Raw genomic sequence first — 21,704 nt, forward strand, 5'->3', positions numbered from 1 at the left:
GATGGGAGCGTACATGATGGAAGGATATTTCAGGCTGAGGAACCTCCGGGTGCTGAGGGAGGGTGCAGGGTGAGACAGCAGCTGAGGCATGATGGCAAAGGGCAGAAGGTCAGAAGCAAAGCCAGGACAGAGGAATTGACTTGTCTTTTGCTTAGGTCAGTACTTTTTTTCATAAGACACAACTGGCTGTCTAGAGTTTAAACCTTTACATTTTCATGGTGGTCTTGCTCTCAAGAGTATCTATTTAAAAAAAAAAAAAAAGCCAGCCAGGTGTGATCTTTCCTTAAGGATTTTTCTTGAGCCATTTATAAGTAACACTTTTCTCTCCATTAAGGAGGCCACAATGGGCTGGAACTCAGAGGGGGCTTTCTTATTAATAAATTTTTTATAAATAACTTTTATTTTTATATCATCTACATTTTCCACCCTATCCCTTCCTCTTTACACAGAACCAGCCCTTACGCCAAAGTGTTAAAATGACAAATTATTTAAAAAAAAAAAAAACAACCCAGTTCAGCAAATCCAACCAACACATCAAAAAAGGCCAATGTTTGCAGTATTCCATATCCACAGACCCTCAGCTCTGAAAAGACTGAGGAGTGGGGGATGAGGGACAATGGATATGGTTTTCTCATATTACTTCTTTGGAGTCAAGTTTGGTCATAATTTCACAGAATTCTACCTGTATTATTTTATTGTTCTTTCCATTTACTTTGTTTTGGTCATTATGTATGTCCTTTTCCCCGCCTGTGCTTGCTTCATTATACATCAGGTCATATAAGTCATCTAGTACTTTTCTGTAGTCATTTCTTACAGCAAAGTAATATTCTGTTACATTCATATACCTCAGCTTGTTTAGCCATTTGCCAAACAATGGGCATCTAATTTGTGTCCAGTTCTTTGCTTCTCTAAAAAATGCTACTGTAAGTATTTTGGTGTATTTGGTGTATATATATTTGGTATATAGAAGGATGGTTTCCCCCCGTCCTTAGGGAGGGTATAGACCTAGCATTATTATCCCCGGATATGGATATTTTAGTCTCTTTCTTCTCATAATTCCAAATTGCTTTCCATAATGGTTGGACCAGTTCACGGCTCCACCAAAATGCATGAGTGTCTATCAAAGTTTACCACCTGCTGTTTATGTCTTATTTCCTTTGAACTCCCAAAGAACCTTGTAGGGTAGATCGATCCTGTGGGTATTGTTAGCCCCATTTTTCTTGGATGAGGAAGTTGAGGCCCAGGAAGGTTTAGTGACTTCGTTGAGGTAGTATATCTGATATATTCTGGCAGTGTCAGTATTTGCCTCTAACCATGAGCTTTGTACTCCTTCCATCTTTCATTTTCTCTAATATGGTTGTAGAAGAGTGGTCCTGAATAAGTAAATATTCTGGTTAACCTTGCCCCTCCCCATCCCTGGCACAGAATAAGCTCCTTGAAGAAACAGATCTTTGCTGTGTTATGTTTTGTTTTGTTTTGAAATCTTTGTGCCCCAGGTACCTAGCACCCTACAAATAGTAAGTGCTGTATAATGTTTGTTGAGGCCATGTACTTACTTGTAACAGAACATGCATACACAAAATCGATTTACCATTATTTATACTAACTAATGCAGTAGAAAATTAGATTTATGCTTCTCAATGCTAGCAAACTTTATTAATCAAATATGTGCAAACAGTTTATATTATCTCTGTTGGACAGTACAATCATTAATCTTGCTAGGATCAAGCCACAAACCCAATTTCCTCAGACTTCCCAGTGTATGTGTCTCATCCTGGTACTTAATGGCAAGACTCCCTTCCATCCCAGGCACAGGCCATGTGTGTCCCTTCAAGGTGGTTGCTTGACAAGTCAGCAAATAGAAGTCAGCTAATGAGTACTGCCCTCCAGCAAACATGGAGAATGCTTGAGTCTTAAGTGTAAGGAACACAGGAGCTGCTGTGGGTCTCAATCCAAGGTCAGGCTGAAGGCTGCAGGGTCTCTGGTGGGTTTCTTATATTTTTAGCCATGGGTGTTAGCTAGTTACTCCCAAGTTCTGGTTGGTGACTAGTGGCCTAATTTGTTTACCAATTAATTTGATTTATGTCTGATGATAGAAACTAATCACATAAACTAAAATTGTTTGCCAAATTTTCCCATTGGTGGTCTGTCCTATCTGGGGGTCCCATATGTTTACTAGTTGTTTATATGCACATATGTTGTTTATCAACCTATACCACACATATGGTTATCAGCTTAATAGTGAAAAAACAAATTATGAAAAAGAAAACATCAAAATACTTCATCTCAAAATGGTGACCTAATACAAAATGGAGTCAGTTATGTCAGAGTAACACTTATTCTCACTACGTTATTGAGGACTGTGTGTTCAACACAGTGCTTCAGGCTTTTGAGAGAACTCCTTCAATTTGGTGAAGCGTACCGTTTTCCTTGTAAAGTCTCAGGCATCACGTTATAAAATTGCTTTGTTAGCCAGTAATGGGTTGCAAGAGTTCCAGAGGAAGGGCAGGCATGGAAGGGATGTGATCTGAAGGGAGTACTCACGGTGTCAGATAATTGAGTTTGAGTGTCAGATAATATTTATCAAGCACACACTCTCGTTCAATCCTGGTAAAAAATAAAATGAAAGCAAATGTTGGGCACAGTCCATTGGATTAAGTCATTTATACTGATTTATTTGTACCAGCTTAGCCCTCTCAAGTTTTCAGTTAATCCAGTAGAGTCTCTTAAAGCTATTCTGCCAAAGAGGAGAGAGTGTAAGTGTGAAGGAAGTCTTTGGGAGTGCAAGACTGTATAAGCAGACAGGGTTTCTGAGGTCACGAGACGATGGAGTCAAGGTCAAAGGGCCCCTGCATGTCCTACATCATGATCCTGTCTCTTCTTGTGATTGCAGGTGAGAGTCTATGATCTCACGCAGTATGAGCATGGTGCAGATGACGTGCTGATTTTAGCCACGGATGGACTCTGGGATGTTTTAGTGAACGAAGAAGTGGCTGAAGCCATCACACAATTTCTTCCTAACTGTGATCCTGATGACCCCCACAGGTTGGTGTTTGTATGCGATGGTTTTAGGTGTAGGTTGTCCGGTGCACTGAGGGTAGCTCTCCAAAAATGCACTTTTTAAAAAGTTAAAATAACCTCGCGGGTATTCGATACTCCTGTTTGCTCCACAACATCCTGCCATTGCGGAAAAGCTATACTTATGTGCCCAATTATAGACTGTGAGTCTGTCATCTGAGGACCAGCTTAAGTGTAAAAAGGTTTCTTACCAGAGGGCTGGCCACCAGGTAAATGATGTCTTTTTCAGCCATATAACCTTAGCAAGATGGTCTTTTACAGTGCTGTGAGGGTAGTTATATGCATTAGTAGTAGGAGCACCTTCACCAACCACATGTCAGATCCTTGAAATATTGAAGTAATAAAGCCTGACGTGGATGGTTAGACATCATAACTCAGGAAGGAGATCTCTCATCAGGGTCATTCCTCAGGTGGCTAAGAGTATAAACTTAAGATGTGTAAGTAAAGTATTTATACCTTTTGGGGCCTATTAGGGGCATCTCTTACTCTGAGAGAGCTCATCCTTTTGCTTTTATCAATAGAGATGGCTTGACCACCCCTCCATTCTCCTTAACCCAGCCTGGTGATATTTCTTTGGAAGCTTTTTTAGAACTATGGTAGAAATTACAAAAAGGAGTTGAACTTTGAGTAGTAGAAAAACCAGCAGAGGCCCTAGAGAATAAATAAATGAAACATGCCTCCTTCTTTATGGCAGAGAGGTAACCAGAATATTGTATAAGTGGTACCCCCTCTTTGGCTACATCCCCAACTTGAACTTACAGGTTTGAGTGCATCAGAGGGCAGTTATTTCAGATTCAAGGTACTCTGTGGATCTGCCCTCCTAAAAACTTGTGAGCCCCCATGGATGGTTTTTCTTTCAGTAGTAAGCTAGTTGACACAGTTAGCTCAAAACAAAGGTATTTACTGAAATGGTATAGCATGAAAAATAATTACAAAACATTCCTTCCATACACCTAAGGCTTATTTTCCTACAAATACCTGGAGCCCCTAGCAGACTAGTGGAGAGGCATACGCTTAGGGAACACATGTATCCAATGCAAATCTGACCTTCAGTGCTATAGGGGTCACAGTGTAATGGTAGACTCACATTGCTCTCTTCTGGGCATATGTTTTGGCTGTGCAAGTCACCCAGCTTGCCTCCCTGGGCCTTCTCCCTGAATCGCAACACCCTTCTGCCAGGACTAACTATCTCATCTCCCAGAGTTAATCCAGGCCAGTTCACTGGACAGAAATAACATCTCCAGCAGATGTTACCATGGACAGTTGGGGGAGAGAAAGAAGTACCCTCCCTTACCTTGAGGAACTCTGTCTAAAATGTTCCTCAGAGCTTGCCATCTCAACTTACTCTTTAGTGAGTGTTTGCAGCATTATTCCAGGAAGGAAAATAGGCTTCATCAGACTGCCAGTAAGAAGTCTATAATGCAAAAAAAAAAAAAAAAAAAGGTTAAGAACCCCCTGTTCTAAAGGAATAGTAAAGTGTAAACACATATTTACACTTTCTTTAAGAGCTTAAAACTCTTTGCCTACCATTTACATTTTAAAATTTCGTCAAGTAAGCAAAGGAAACTTAATAAATTCAAAGGTCCCTTTATCAACTCCCTACCCCCTGTGCACTAATGGACAAGGTCTCCATATCAGACGTTTTTGCTTTAATCGTTTTTCTTTTTACGGGGCAGGTTTATGGGGGAAGGGGAGAGGCAAAAAGTCATCAACAAAACTTTTTTTAAAACCACATTAAAATGCCAAAAATAGCATTATAAAATCTAACATTGGTGAGGCTGTGGAGAAATAGGTAGTCTTATTGCTGGTGGGGTGTAGATGGTACAAACCTTTTTTTGTACCTTTTGACCTGGGGTTTCATTGCTAAAACTTTATTTTAAAAAAGGAAAACTAGCCCATTTATACAAAAATACTCCTCTCTGTTCTGTTTCTAATAGCAAAAGTACTGGGCTTAGAGTCAGGAAAGCCTAAATTCAAATCCTACCTCAGACACTTAGTAGCTGTGTGACCCTAGGCAAGTCATTTAACCTGTCTGTGCCTCAGTTTCCTCATCTGTAAAATGAGAGGGTTGGAGCCAGTGAACTTGGAGGCCTGTTCCAGGTCTGAACCTATGTTCCTATAAACTAACATGTCCTCAGAGTGAAAAATACCAAAAAAAAAAGTATGATATATTATTGTAACAGAATATCATTGTCCCATGCAAAATTCTAAGTGTGAAACGTTTAAGAAACCATGGAAAGGCCTAAACAAAGCATTGGACAGAGATATGTAGACGTGTACTACAACTCTATTTATGTGGAAGAAAAACTCTCTCCACTGTGTGTTAGCCTGAAACTGCCAAGGACAATTTATTAAAGCACTAGCATTTCTTCTGGGAGATAGGTTCAGAGACTGGCAGAGTTCATTCTGCTAATCAGAATTCCCTCTGCTAATCAGAATTCCCTCTCTGCCCAAGCAGCTTCCAACTTAAATTTTATAGTAATCGTGAAGCAAAGGACAGGATTTAATAATAGCAAAGTAAAATGAAGGCATTTTTTGATTGACCAAAATAGTAATAAAAATATCAGAGGTGTACCTTTGAAGAAAAAAAAATCTTGAAAAATAAAGCATCCCTTCTTTCCATCAGGTTCAGGTCATCTGTCTCACTCTGGTTCATGATAAACTGAGGGACACATCCTTTGGTTACCAGAGGGATAGTCCCTCTATTCAAGGCCTCTGATGTCTTTGGAAGAACACAACAACATCCCCGATTCTAGGCAGTAAACAGAATTTAAATACCAGACCAAAGACACTGTTAAAACATTAATTCTTTATATACTCATGTGTATACACACACACACACTCATCCATCCATATACACACACTTATGTGTGTATGTGTATATATATGTATTTATGTGTATATACATATATACATATATACATATACATGTTTATTTAAATAACACAGCTCAAGCTTGAGTGCTATATGCTTCCACATTACGGGAGGGGTGGGGCAGACGCAGCCAGAGGTAGTAGTCTTTCCAGCAGATGTGGAAGAGGACACAGGAACGAAGGTCTTTGCTTGTTTGTTATCAGCTAATTTATTGATTCTACCTTGTTAAATGCTAAGGGTTTTCTTTAAGATTTTATCCATTATTTTGGATGTTTGGTTATTTGTTTTTGTTGATTATTAAGTCTGTAATAGAAACCAAGGACAGCGAGTTGGTACAGTGGATAGAGCTGCTGGGCCTGGAGTCAGGAAAACCTGACGCTTATAGCTAGTGTGACCCTGAGCTTGGCTTACTTACCTACTCTGTGCCTCAGTTTCCTCATCTGTAAAATAGGGTTCATTAATAGCACCTTCCTAGCTGGTTTTGCTACGAGGATCAGATGAGATAATTATGAAGTACTTAGCTCAATGCCTAAAACATAGTTGGTGCCGTGGAAATGTTAGCTATAATTATTATTAGACAAAGAGCATCAGAAGGGAAAAAAAGCAGAATATGGCAGGCCACCATCTTCCAGCAGTTGCTGTTTTCTTGAAGTCAGTGGGATGGACCGGGTAACCTCATGCTTCCTCCTTGTCTGCAGGTTCTTTGATTTGCACATGGGTCTTTTTGCTCCTTGAATATTTTTCTGCCCATTGCCATGTCACCACTATTTTCATGTTGATATGAGCTCATCAGCTGCAGTCTTTCTGCATTTATGAATGCAAAAGGTCAGAGCCAAGAAATTGCAAATTATAAGAACTAAATGACACCAACCCTCTTTTATGAGTAATATTTGTTGGCAGTTGGGCTGCATACCTGCCCTTATTCATCAGTGTTCTTCTCCATAGCAACAAATAAGCTAGTGAAAGACTCACCCAGCCTGGGAAGCCACTGCGGGTGTCTCGGCGAGGGTAGAGTGGGGATTGAGGATCTCCTAGGCAGTGGACAGGACTACTGTCATAAAAAAAGCACAGAGATTGGGTTGAGGATACCTAGGGCCCACAGAGGGAAGTGTGGTGCAGATAGGGCAGGTTAAAAAAAAAAATGAATGAAGACCTGAGGTCTGTATTTTAGGCAAGAAAGGGAACCATAACCAAAGAGGTTGAAGGTTGTCCAGGAGCCAGGCTCAATTCAGGCTGGGACATTGATTCAGGACCAGGATTAGAATGAAATGGGACACTGGTACACCATCCCAACACTTAAAAAGAAATTAAGTTAACACTAAAAATATTTGGTGAAATATATATATTTTTAAAATAACATGGAAAGGATTCTCAATGAGGATACAGCATTGATTCAAATAGACGCCCATCTCCATACAGAATTAGGTCTGGTCAGAATAGTATGATAATTCAGATGGCAGTAAGGTGTGCCTCAAGTCTGTGAGGCCCTGGCTCTTGGTGGGCTGGACCCACCAAGTCCTTGAACACAGCTTCCCTGCTTTTTAAGGAAAAAAAGCTAGTCTAGCCTATGTGGTAGGGATGCTAGCAGAAATTACTTCTACCACAAAGGCAAAAAGAAGAGGTGAAGAAAGAGGAAAAGTAAGATGTTTCATGAGGGCAATCAAGTAACAGATGGAACTTCAGACTGGAGGCTTGAAAAGCAGGCTTGGGTTTGACTTTGAGACCTTAGATAAACAGAATCAAACTAGGGATATTTTCACCTGGACCAAAACACAGTTAGGAAAGGGGAGGCAGGGAGGGAGGAAATGAGTCCTTCATATCATCACCCTAGCCCCTGTTCATTATGACTCTGAAGACACGTCACAACCTTCCTGGCCTCCAGCTCCTTCTTCCTCCTTGGCATGATAAGCCCTGTCTAATTGCCAGAATTTATTCATCATGTACTCATTAAAGACAAGGAGACCTTGGTATTGACAACATTTATGGGATAGAATTCATTAATCCAGTAATAACAGAAAACCTTTGGATAAATAGATCATAGGTTCATAGATTTGAAGCTGGAAAGGACCTGAGAAAAAAACTGGGCCCATCTTCTCATTTTTTTTTTTTTTGGAGGAGGATACTGAGGCCCACAGAGCCGAAATAGCTTGCCCAAAACAGGCAAGAAAGCACCAGGGCTGGGATTTGAATTTAGCACTCCGAAGTCAGAGGGTCTTCATCAAGATGTGTTGTTGAATGCATATGGATTCTCAGCCCTATAGACCCAGTAATTTATTTGAAACCCTTAATGGCTGAATTAATATAAAACTGTAAACATGTTTAATACATACTTCCATATTTTCTATGTGTAATATATGAGGTGTGCATGTACAGACATTTTTGAAGGATGGGAATTAAAAATGACACCAAGCTGCTTAGCCTGAATGCCCCAGTGTCCGTCTATTGGAGAAACCATTGTGACGACAGAGAACCCAGCAACTGCCGCTGGGAAGGTGTAGATTGAAAGGCATTCGATGGGCTTTTGCCCATTTGTCTCCTACAATGACCTTTGTGAAGCTGCCATGCTGCATGAATGACTTGGAAAGCAGGGGAGGCCTGAACTATTATTTTCTGACTGTGCCTCTCAATACAGGCTTGCAGAACAAAATGGGAGAGCAACCAAGCCCGGCCCCGTGTGCCCCCTAAGGAAAGACACACTTTAGGTTTCCATTGGTAATAAGTAGCTTCTCCTCCCCCCTCTCTCCCACCACCCCCATCATGCCTTTCCGGGCTGCTTTTCTTTCTACTTGGTTAGTCATTCCAGGGACTCAAACAACCCTTCATCAGCCCCCAGTGCAGCAGAGAACAATAGGCTTGCTTCTGGGGCCTCTTTGGGGAGGTGCAGAAAATTCCTGTGGACACTCAAAAGGCCAAAGGGCTGCCCAGGGCTTCCCAAAGCCTCCCCTTAACAGGAGAGGGTCGGAGTCTCCAGGTTTAATATACTGTAGGGAAATGAATCAGAATCTTCTTGCTTTTAATGTTTTACTTGTACTCTCTCTCCTTCTCCTCTCTTTCTTTCTTTCCCTTCCCTCTTTCCCTTCTCTCTTTCTATCCCTTCTCTTTTTCTCCTCTCTCCCTTCTCTCTTTCTCTCCTCTCCCCCATCTTTATCTCTTCTCTCTCTCTCCTCTCTTTTTCTCCCTTCTCTTCTCTCTTTCCCTTCTCTCTCCCCCTCTCCCCTCATTCCCTCTGCTAGTTGCACCCCAATTTTTCCTCTGCAGAAATCAGGTAGCCCACCATCAAGTACTGTGACAGCTGAGGGTCTGATGAGGAGGGAGAGGGGCAAGGAATGATAACAAAAGTTGGGGAGCAAATTACAAGCATTGTTTTCTTTAGATGACATTCTTACCAACAGGGAATGCAAAGTAGCATCTCCCCTAACCCGGGTGGATTGTCAGGTGAAGGGATTATTAGCATAAAGATGTATTTGTAACACTTTGACCTTCATAGTGCCCTCTCAGGCGGAAAGGTGATAAGAATTGAGGTGGTATGAGCTTCCTGGCTTCAGTATATCTTAATAGTCCCTTTGCTTTTTGCAGCCACCTCAACGAATATCAAAAGGTGGCCTGTGAGCAGTAAGCTGGCTATCAGTGGGCAGGCTGGCTGCCTGGCTGGGCTTTTTTCCCCCTCCATTCTAGAGTTTGCCCTAAAGTGGAATTCACTTGGGTGGCAGAGCATAGCTCCCTATGTCATTTTGGCATCATAAAATGAGCCGCTCATCTACAGAACATTGTGAGGAATGGGACAAGGGGAGCGGAGCTCCTGGGGCTCCAAGATGATTCATGCCAGGGTCTTCAGGGCCTGAAGATGCTGTGGGATTGGATGCCTCCCCAGAGCGAGTTAGGGGATGTTGGGAGTGAGGTGAAGAATGAGATTTGGTGCTGCCTCTTAACCCTACATGGTGGAAGGGTCCCATCCCTAAAGATAAAGAGATGCAAATCTGGAGGCAGAAGGAATGGGTAGATTTATGGGACCCTGGATTCGTAAGAAGACACTTAGCATGGGCTTGTGTTGAGCCAGGGTCCTTGGGGCCAGAAAACAGTTAGGAATAGATAGCGATACAGATGCAAATTCTACGGACAAAACCTCCCCTGCCACCCCAGTACACACGTCCACACACACACTCTTTCCTCTCTGATCCATTATCATCAGAAATATCCTTGCCTCAAATCTCGAATCTCGGGATCCTTGGAACTATAAGAACTGCTGGGATAGGATAGTAGTTGCACCTCTGAGCTCTGCGATATTGCGGGTCCCATGCTTGGAAGGTCAGAGCTAAGATAGTGTCCTGGAGGCTTACGTTTCATACCAACTCTTTCTTCCCATCCAAGCTCCCAGAAGCAAAAGGTAGTCATGCACTTTACTAAGGAAGGACTCAATTAGTATACGTTTGACAGTGAGAACACCTACCATGCCAGGTAGTGAGTATTATTATTACATCTTGGCTTTCAAAACCTCTATAGCATTCCATTTATTTTGGCAAAGGAAATGAAATCTCCTTTTATTAAACCCTTGGGCTGAAGTGTTTACTGGCAGGGCCATATGGTTTTCCAGCGACTGAGCTCTAAAAGCAAAAGAAGGGTTTATTTGTGGTTTTTCTTGCTGGCTATTACAAGTTTTAGAACAAACTCATTAGTGTCGGGTCTGGTGTTTGATGAATAGATAGGAGGCCGATTGGCTTGTTTCTGGGCATAGGAGACATAAACCAGTCCTGGGACCTCCTTTCAACACTGAACACTCCCCTCTTTCCTTGGGATATTTATGTGGACAGGGTAGCAATGGGGCTGCTATTTTGCTGGCACAACGGAATGTTTTGAAGGGCTTGGCCAGGGCTGGAATGACAAGCCTGTTAGGAGAATGGCTTGCTTGACTTTCTTAATTAATCTTTTTTTTCAATTAATAAGCATTTATGTTCTCTCCTTCTTATTCTCTCCCCTGCTCCCCCACTCCCCCCCCAAAAAAGAAAAGAAAAACAAAACCCTTGTAACAGATATGTAGAGTCAAAACAAATTCTCATGATGGCCACATCCAAAAATGTATGCCTCATTCCACACATTTAGTCCAACTCCTCTCTGTAAGGAGATGGGTAACATGAAGCCCCCCAGAATTATGCTTGGTCATTGCATAGATTTTAAGTCTTTCTAATTTGTTCATTTTTACAGTGTTGTTATAGTATAAATTGTTCTGGTTTTGCTCACTTTACTCTGCATCAGTTCATACAAGTCTTGCCGGGTTTCTCTAAAACCATTCCTTTCTTCATTTCTTACAACGTAATATTACTCTGTTACATTTGAATACCTTAAGCTGACCTCTGTATAGCACTTTTAAGGTTTGCAAACTGTTTTACATACATTATTCACTTGATTCTTATAGTACTCCTGTGAGATAAACATCATTAATATTATAATAATTATTATTATTATCATCCCCTTTTTACAGATAGGGAAACTGAGGCTGAAAATAGTTAAGTGACCTGCCCAGGGACACACAGCTGGTAAATGTCTGAGGCAGGATTTGACCTGGACTTCAAGTCCAGGGCCCTCTACCCTGTGAGTTATTCTTTGTTAAGGGTACCCACAGGGCTTAACCCAGTGCCAGGCACAAAGGAAACACTTGGTAAATGCATAGTGATTGATACAGTGGGAAATAATCTATCTGTGTAAGTATTAAGTCTGGGAAAGAGGGCTGTTTCTTGTCCATTTAGAAGGATTCCCAGGTCAATGCTGCCAGTTCTACCCCTTCCCCAGTTTGGGGGGCAGGGCTGGTAAGAAGAGGTATTGGCTTTTCCCCTCAGCCAGTCTCATCAGCGTGGCTCCTTAACCTGACTCACAGTCACACGTCTGGCTTCCTTTGCTGTTTTCCCTTTCTCCTCCACTGTGACCTCTCCAACTCCGCCCCCCCCCCCTTTTCCCCACCCCCAGAGCCCAGGGAAGGCTCTCAGCCAAGCCATGTGAGGTTTCCCAAGCCCATTCCCGCCTCAGCAGCTATTCCATCCTGCCGTGCTTTGCTGATCAATATTGAAAGCTTCAGCCGGAGAAGAAGAATGTTCTCAAAATACAAAAGTTGCATTCCGGTCAGACTCCTCATTAGGAGAAAGTAGATGCTTTGCAACTACTTCAGCAGTTCTCTGATGCTGTCCTGACAGCTGAATCTGAAATCCGCTGCATTAGTGAATAAACGCGGTCAATCATGGACTCACAACTGCTATTCATCTACAACTTCCAGAAACCACCGCCCGCCTCTCCCACCCCCGCCACGTTCGTTGCCAGACCCAGCAGCTGAGTCTATAGCCCTCTCCCAGTATATGGTTGAATTGTTTTCTCCCGTTCCTTGATCTGCTCAGATTTCTCTTGCTGCTATACATTTTTGTGGGTGTGATCATATTTTATTATTTGATTCCTCGAAGAAAAATAAAATAGACTTTACCTCTAGGGTAAGGTGTATATTGAATAAGGTTTGGGGTTTGTTTGTTTTTTTTTTTAGATCTCAAACCTTACCCTACTCCCCCCCAAGTAAAAGGTCCTTTTGTTCTATTACTTGTAGAAACATCTGCCTATATCTTTCTTATCTATTAAGATAGGCCTTGTAAAAGGTAGAGAATTCTTGTTTTGGCCAAGTACTAATGTATTCAATTTTAAGCACTTTCAAAGCCTCCTTATTGATCAGTTCGTAATTCATAAAAGTTCCGTGTAATAGCTTTGGGATTGGGACAAAGAATTTCTCAATCTATGGATTGTTGGGGGTAGAAAGGAAAGAGGGAGAGAGGAGATGATTAAAGTGCAAAAAGTCAGAGTTCCCCCCAACACACATACACACACACACACACACACACACACACACGCATGTTAGCTGTTTTCTTAGTTTTCAGCACCCATAGTGTCTGGGTACCATTTCTCTGCTTTTATGTGGTGTCTCACGGTAGAACAGAAGCTCTTTTGTGGGCAGGGACTCTTTTAAAGTTCTGCGTGTATTTCTTTTGCATCTCCAGTGCCTAGCACAATGTCTTGCACCAGTAGGTGTGTAATAAATACTTGTTGAATTGAAGCAAATGCCAGTAAGCTTGATGGTAGTGCAGAGGAGATGAAAACATCCCTACAGACTTTGGTATTCACCATCATGTCTTACAAAGTGTAGGGTAAAGAGGATGGACCAGCAAAACACAGGAACATCACATTCCTGCCCGTGGAGCTGTTGGAGTGTGTCTGTCTCTAAAGTTGGTCTAGGGTTCCTACAAAGTATCCTTGTTAGATGTTGCTTCTTACTCAAGATCGCTTCACTGGATGGCATGTGGGTGGCCTGCAGTGCGTGCTAGGAAACCAATTTGGGCCGTCTGTCCCACCCCATTGTTCTGTTCCTAAAAGCAAGACCTGGAACCCATTCCCTTTGCCTTTCTTCTTTGGTCCCCCTGTTAAAGAGGGGGTTTGACCTGAGAGACACTGTAGCAATGTGTTTTGAGGCAGTCTACTGGGTGATTCTTGTCCCTTAGAGACCAATGCTAGGAAAAGAGACCTATTACTGGTTTTCCCAGTGTGTTTCACCAGAATCCTCTCCACAGAAAATACCTCCCGTTCCCATCCCACATTATTGACCTACATGGATATGGGGTAGTGTTTTCAAAGAGAGATTGAAGATCTCTCCACATGGGATTCTCTCTTACCTTCTTAAATTCAGGGTCTGAAGAACATACCTTTCAGGGTAGGGTACATGGATGGGAGAGGTAAAGGGAGAAAACAGCACATTGATTCAGAAATTATCTAAAGTGACCCTCATTTTTTTAATGTATAGAGAAAGTTAATTTTTATTTATAAAAAGAGTCAAGTTTAAATGATTTGGAAAATATTTGCCTTTCATTGTAGATGCAAAAATGCTTTCTTGTTTTTGTTTTTAAACAAAATGCTTTGGATCCATTGTTATGCATTTGTTGTAGAAAAGCATTTTATAGAAGGGAGTTAACGTACTTGGTAAACTATAGGCCAACAAGCTTAACTTCAAATCCTAGCAAAATTCTAGAACATACTTATTAATCAGGGGTCTGGAGAGGCCTATAGACCCCTACTCAGAATAATGTTTTAAAATGCGTGAAACAAAACACATAGGATTATAAAGGAAACCAATTATATTGAAAGACAGGAAAATATTTTGAAAACCAGCTCTGGGACACCAGTTAAGAATGCTTGGATAATTTAAACAAGCAGTGAAAAGGAATGTGTAGTAAAAGCCACCACCATGGTCTTGTCAGTAACAAGTCAGGCCAACCTACCCTCATTTACTTTTTGGGCAGTTATAAAAGTGGTAGATCTGGGAAATGCGCTGGATACAGTTGACCTTAATTTTAGGAAAGCATGTAATTAACGTCCTCTTCTTGTGAATAAGAAAGATGTGCATCTGACAGTCGGAGTTAGTTGAATTCTGCATCAGTTGAATGTCCACATCTCAAAAGTAGTTGTTAACGGTTCCCTGTCATCTTACAAGGCAGTCTGTAGTGGAATGATGCAAGGATCTATCTTTTTTCTCGTTATTATTGTTGTTCACTCATTTTCAGTCGTTTCCTACTCTTCGTGACCCCATTTGGGGCTTTCATGGTAGAGATACTGGAATGGTTTGCCATTTCCTTCTCCAGCTCATTTTACAGATCAGGAAACTGAGGCAAACAGGGCTAAGTGACTTGCTTAGGGTCACACAGCTAGTAAGTGTCTGAGATTTGAACTCAGGAAGATGAGCCCAGTGCTCTCATCTGCTGCATTACCTAGGGACCCAATTTGTCCTTTACCATGTATTCTTTAATCAGTGACTTGGTATGCATATAGGATTTTCAGATGACATAAAACTGAGATGAATACCTAAAACAGTGGGTGATAGGGTTCTAATAAGTCCCTGAAAGGCTAGAATATCAGGCCAAATATAATATGTTAAAAGCATAAACTCATATATTACTGAAGGTGGTTTTTTCCCCCTAAACCCAAATATAAATTGGGGGAAGTGTGGCATAACACTTGTCTGGAAAAGCTCTGAGGACTCAGCACTGTGGGTAAGGCATCTAGGAAAGCTATGTGATCTTTGGACTGTAGTGTCCTCCATAGGGTTCTGTGCTGGTCTGACCACATTCAGCAGTCATTTATGAAGTGCCTACAGTCTTCCTGACACTCTGCTATAGATGTGAGGGGCACATTGGTAAAACAGAATATCAGAGACATTACATCTTGTGCATCTGAAATAATGTGTTCAACTCTAGGTTCCATATTTATAGAAGTGGCCAGAGTTGGATATCCAGGACCTTAAGGACAGCCCTCAAGATTAGGCCATATGAAGATTAGTTAAAGAAACAAGTGATGTTTAGCCTGGAGAAGAGATTGGGGGGGTTGAGGGGGGGGACTGCCTTCAAGTATCAGGAAAGAAGTTACAATAATTTTGCTTGGCCCTAGAGGGCAGAATTAAAATCAGTTGGTAGATGTTGCAAAGATATGTTTGATAAGAGTCTGCAAAATATCTAAGATTTATAGGAATATATATATTCAAAATTATATATTTACATAAAAATATATTTGTGTGTATATATATGTGTATGTGTGTATATATGTATGTATATATATATGTGTGTGTGTGTGTATATATATTTTTATATATATATATATATATATAAATGACCAATTACCATTCACCAGTGGATCCAGGGTCAAAAGATGTAAACAAACAGTTGTCAAAAGAATCACCAACTATTAACAACTATATGAAAGATTATTCCAAGTCACTATAAGAAAAATGCGAATCAAAACAATTCAGAAGTTTTACCTCACACCCAGCAAATTGACAGAGATGAAAATAATCGGTGTTGGAGTCTTTTAAGAAAGGTAGATGAGCTAATATACTGTTGGTAGAGCTGTGAATTGGTCTGACCATTCTGGAATGCAATTTGAAATTGATTTTTTAAAATGTGAATCTTTTTTAATGTTGAATTAAATTTTATCTTTTTCAGTTAGCAAATATCAATTGTCTCTCCTTCCCACTCCCTGCCCCACCATTGAATTAAAAAAAAGACAACCTTTTTAGCAAATAGAATAATAATAACAATAGCAACAACAACAAAAATAATAATAAATAGCTAGCATTTGTATAACACTTACTATATGCCAAGCATTACACTAAGCCCTTTACAGATATTATTTGATTGTTTCATTTCACAACAACCCTGGGTGGTAGGTATTATTATTAACCCCATTTTGTAGTTGAGGAAACTGAGACAAACAGGTGGAGTGACTTGCCGCCAGGGTCACACAGAGCTAGTAAGTCTACGGCTGCATTTGAACTCAGGTCTTCTTACTCCAGGCTCAGCACTCTATCTGCTGCACCGCCTCAGTGAGGAATATTGCATGTGTCAATAAATATGCACAGTCAAGCAGAACAAAGTCTCACATTAGCCCTATCCCCACCTCCCAAACAGATTGTCTCATTCCATACCCTGAGCCCATCATCTCTCTTGTGAGGAGGCACATAGTGTATTTTGGAATGCTGATTGGTCATTGTGTTGTTCAGAGTTCTCAAGGCATGCCGTGTTGTTTGGTTTTACAGTCTAGTTATTATAAATTAACAAAAATGTTCCAGGTAGGTTACTGTGCTTTTAAATTCTGTACTTATTTTTAGCATAGTCAGGCTAAGTTTTAACTTTTTTTTTTAAGTTCTAAAAGAGTTGATAAGGAATCCCACCGCTAAATTTAGAGGCTGGTACTGCCCAGCATCACCCTAGAGGCAGTGACACCAAATGTGTTTGGGTGGGGGGAATCACAACTGGAAATTATCTAAATGATTTCTGGGTAAATTTTTGTAAGCTAAGTACATTAAGTGGTTTTTAAACCTGCTTCAGAACCTATCAGCTCATTTAGTTTGGCTTGTTTCATTATCTTAGTGTGTGAACTAAAAACAAAAAATGCGTTTCTTTTTCTCTTTTTGGGAAGGCAAGAGGGAATAAAAGAATTGGAGCCCCCTTCTTCAGCTTGGGCTCGTTTGAGATTGAGTCTCCTCAAGGAAGATTAGATCTAGCCTTGCCCAAAGAGAAGGTCTCGCTTGGTGGTGAATTCTGAACATTCCCGATTACAAGGATTCTGATTAGTTACCCAACTCTCCCCCTCATTACTAAGGCAGCAGTTCTTCACCCCAGGTTTTTAAAAATATTTTTGTGACTGTCTTTCAGTGCAATTGGTTTCCTTTGTTAAGTCTATGTATTTTCTCTGTTACATTCAAAGACGTATTCTGGGGGTGGGGGGCGGGGATTGGCTTCACTAGACTGCTAAAAGCAGCTGTGATGTAAAAAGAAGTTAAAACCCCCTGCACTAAGGGGGTGCCAAGACAGTTGTCATTTTTGAAAGGCTAACTAACAGCAGATGTATTAATTGAGCCATGAAACTAAGCACTGGCCCATGGGCCCAGACCCAGAAAAGAAATTGTCCAGCCTCAGACCAATCAGGCAGAAGGCCTGAAAGACCATCTCCTATGCCTCTGTTTTGTATTTCCTTGTTTGGTTTCCATGGGAATTCAATTATGTGGGAATTGAGTGACTTTATAAGCAAGACCCAGTGAGAGTACAAGTAGGGGGGAAGGGGTGATAAATGTGCATTGGGACTAGTCTCAGTGTTGCAGATTACCCAGAATTTCCATGGTCCATCCTGATGGTATTTGTACAACTGCACAGCTGTCCTTCCCTGGCTCTGCCCCTTTTGAGCCCCAAGTTCTGACTGTAGTCAGTCTCCTGCCTTCCTCTTACATTCTATATATCTTATATGGACAATTTTTTTTTTTTTTTGTGCACCAATTCCCTCCTGAGAATGTAAGCTCCCTGAAGGCAGGGGATTATATTTTTGCATTTCTTGGGTATTCCCATTTTCCTTATTTAGCCCAGTGCCTAGCATACAGTAATTGCCTAATAAATGCCTGTTTTTTGACTGTTGTTTCTGCTTCACCCTGCCCAGGTATACACTGGCAGCTCAGGACCTGGTCATGCGAGCTCGAGGCGTTCTGAAAGACAGAGGCTGGCGGATATCCAATGACCGGCTGGGCTCAGGAGACGACATTTCTGTCTATGTCATTCCTTTAATACACGGAAACAAACTCTCATGAGACTCATGATGGCCCAGGGGACTGGGAGGGTTGTTGGAAGAGAGAGATGGTATGTCTCTTTGAGGAAGGGAAATGCAGAAGTCAGTTCCAATTGGTGTCCTGTCCTCCATTCTCAATCCATGCCAGGTGGGTGAGGAGTTTGCTGTTACCCAGGCAGGGCTCCCCAAAATGCCTAGTGCTTCAGGTATCCCTTGGGTCCCACCTTCTCCTGTATTCATGGGACTTGGGCACACAGCAGGAGCTCAGTGCAAAGACTTCTCTCGTGCATCAGGTTTCTTTTGCTTCCTTTTCTAGATCACCTAAGTTGAGGCCTACCCATTGGGGGCCACATGAGTATTTATTTTGTTCCAGAATAGTTGGAGCAAGCATTTTCAGGTATAACCCAGTTAAAAGGTGTTCAGCCAGTCAAATTGCCAGCTTCCCTAAGAATTGAGAAAGATACACACTGGAAAGTCACTGTAAGTGAATGCTGGATTGTAGGCTGACGTCCCCCAGTCAGCCTGGTGTTTGTTACAGGGAAAGCCTAGAAGACGGGGGTGGTTTTTTATGGGTGTGGTTTTGGGGGGGGGGCGGGTGGTGGGGGGTGGTTTGTTTTTTTTTGCATTCTTTGAATCCTCACCTTCCTGGACCAGAGAGCAGGGCTGGAATGTTGCAGCTCCTTGCCGAGGAATGCATTTCCCAAACGCAGCCCATGGCAGTCCCTATGCTATCTTATCTACAAGGGCCTGAGCAGCCATGTGGAATGGGACCTTGAACGACAGAACACTTGTATGACAGTGAGAGCTGTCTGAGTCATGTTCTCCTTCCAGATTGGTTTGTTTTCACCAAAATCTGTATAGTTCCTTGGACCTTTCTGGCATCTACCATTACCCTCATTGGTCTTTCCTGTTGGGGGCCCAAGGGGTCTCTCTGGGAGGAGGGATTTACATTCATTGAATGGCTGCCTCCCTCTCTCTTCCTATCACCCGTCCTGTTTAAAGGATCACTGTGTATATGGAGACCTGTTTGAAGCAGTGTTTAGGAGACTGGGGTGTCTGGGAAGTCTCTTACATTGGCCTTTTAGCCATACCTCCTTTGAGGAATACCACAACATCCAGGGTCATGTTCCTTCCCCATTGCATACCTAAAACCAAACCAGGATCCCTGGACAGTGACCAGGGGGCGGGCATCTCGTGCTCCCCTGGTACCCATCAGCGTTCTCCAATCTGGTCTCTCGTACACCCTCAAGTACTGACTGCTTCACCCTTCCTCCTTGCCATCTCTTGTTTCTAGATATGATTTCACACTTCTTGCTCATACACCAAAGCACCCCACTTTCGTAACCCTAATCCAACCCTGCTGACTTGTTTTTAAGAGGGATGAGATTCAAAATGAAGTAAATACCCTTTCTGACTACTGTGCAAAAGACAATGCTTTGCTTCGTGGGACCCAGGGTGAGGCAGGGAGTGGGGTCTACCTGCTACGTCTCCTCCGTGAGTCTCAGACGCTTGGGGCGTCTTCACCAAGCTAACCACTTTCTGTAATGAAAACCATTTCTGTAGGCCAGTGAAAGAGAAGAAGAGAGTTGGTGTAATTCTCAAAAATGCCAGCTAGCCAGTTCCACGTTTCACACATATTTGAATTCCTTCCCCAGAGGAGAAGAGGGCCAGCATTTCCACCAGGCTGCCACGTCTTTGGCATTCCTGGAGGCATTAAGATTTTCTTAGGACTGGCATAGAGCCTTCCCTACTCAGGAACTATTCCGTGATGTGTAAACTAGTAGCCTGCCAAATGGCATTTCAGTCCTAAGGCACTCACCAGGTATTTACCCCCAACCAGTGGCAGCAAGGAGTTTCTGTACCACTTTGTCCATCTAGGACTGCCCACACGAGGCAGGCCCCCTCCCGCTTCCTTCCTCTGCAGAACAAATCCACCCTTGGGTCAGATGCTGTGCTGTAGAGATGGGTAGCTGGGAGAGGGGGGCTGAGAGAGGGATGCTCTGACTTCTGTGGTTCCAATGTTGACTACATGTGATGCCGCAGACAGGGAAATACAGATATCCTGCATGCTGGGGGAGCCAAAGAGACCATTCCCTTTCTCCTGTCTTGCCCTCATTCCTTTCAGGCAAATACAAATGGCGATACAGAGAACCGTGTGCTGGTGCCTTGAGCTTTTTTCTCATGTAAGCAAGTCTCATGCTGTGTGATCCTAAGTAGCCAGTCCCCAACCCTCTGTACATGTGCACACACACGCGGGCGCACACACACACACGCACACACCCTCCCTTCCTTTGTGTTTCTTTTCTTCCTCTATTGTGGCTGTCTGGAGTCCTTTCATGTAACTGCAGCCAGACTCTTTGACTTAGCACCCAGTTAACCTCCTGGTCAAAGTTCAGCAGCAGCAGCCCAGTGCACAGCATGGCCACTAGGGCTCAGGCTCTCTTCCCCTGGACACCCACTTCTGCTAGCCCTGAAATCCCACCCTTGGAGCATTTGTTTGTCATGTCAGGATATCATCCAGAAATTCCACTCACAAACCATAGGGAAAACAAGTCCCCAACAGCCCAAACTCAGTTTTGTACTGTTCCCCGACATGTGGCATTTTCTGGTTTGGAAAGCAGGGCTGTTGGGTGGGGAAAGGAGAAGAGGCAGGTGATGCCGGGTCCTGGTACTGTAAAGGGGCAGCTTGAGTAAGACTACACTAAGGGAGAATAAATCACAAGTGACCAAAATGATTTGTCCGAGTCCCGGTTTGAGATCACTTTGTGGTCTGAGTTTGCTGCATGTTTTCCTTTCTCCCCAGACTGGGGTGACAGATCCTCTCATCCTTGGGCAGCGACCACGTGGAGATAACGTGCTGGCCGTCTGAGGACTTCCCCTAAGCCCAGAAGGTGGCACACTCCACATTCCACTTACTTACATGCCACCGACTCTTGTGTGTCTGACTTTGAGCCAAACCCACTTGTTGCTATCCCAGAGGAAGTCCTGCTTTTCATTTCCCAGTGATGTTATTCTAGTTCTCCTGGGTGTTGGGAGTTCTTTTTGTCTTGTGGTATTTCGTTTGTTTAAGTGAGGCCCTCCCTCTCCCCAAGTTACACACTTGTCTTATTTAAGATGGCTCTTTCCATTTCCCAACTAGGCTTATCCAGCCCCTCCAAGCCCTACATTTTGTCAACACTGTTTTCATTAAAGGAAGCGCAACAGCCCCAAGGAAAACTGCTCCCAAATCCATACTCCCCCTCCCGATTTAGGCTCTAGGATGACCATTGCCTACAGAAATCCTTTTCTGCACAGTCAGCCGTGGGATATTAGATCAGCCAAGCTTTGTACCATTATAGCCAAGGTGAATCCTGACCAAAGGTTGAGCTGAGAGAGAGAGGAGCCGGAGTACTCAGAAGGGACAGAAAAGGAGCATGTGTTAATGGGCCTTCAGGGAACCCAACTGTGACTGTCCTCAGACTTCTCTTCTGCTGGTAATGGGGGAGTGGGCACCTAAGCTTTCTCCACTGAATTCTGCTTTGGTCCCCAGCATACTTGGCGGGGAGAGGAGTTAATGGAGGGGTTGTACTATTTTCGTTTGAAGTTTTAATAGTCAACTCTCCACCCTAAAGCCCCTCTCCCTTCCCTTT

The 21,704-nt window shown here is 42.6% G+C and overlaps 1 protein-coding gene across 2 annotated transcripts in view; it reads left to right on the forward strand.

Moving 5' to 3' along the window:
* PPM1H (protein phosphatase, Mg2+/Mn2+ dependent 1H) overlaps positions 1 to 18,647 on the forward strand; it is a 306,039-nt gene extending 287,392 nt beyond the window's left edge. For both annotated transcript variants that reach the window (XM_027854174.1, XM_027854175.1), the window contains 2 exons: positions 2,894 to 3,045; positions 17,950 to 18,647. In XM_027854174.1, the coding sequence (XP_027709975.1) occupies positions 2,894 to 3,045; positions 17,950 to 18,097 (300 nt within the window). In that variant the 3' untranslated portion in view covers positions 18,098 to 18,647. The remainder of the gene's footprint in view (positions 1 to 2,893; positions 3,046 to 17,949) is intronic.
* Positions 18,648 to 21,704: the final 3,057 nt, after the last annotated feature.

This window comes from Vombatus ursinus, unplaced genomic scaffold (genome assembly GCF_900497805.2).
Source record: "Vombatus ursinus unplaced genomic scaffold, bare-nosed wombat genome assembly UNPS02010320.1, whole genome shotgun sequence".
Classification (NCBI taxonomy): Eukaryota; Metazoa; Chordata; class Mammalia; order Diprotodontia; family Vombatidae; genus Vombatus; species Vombatus ursinus.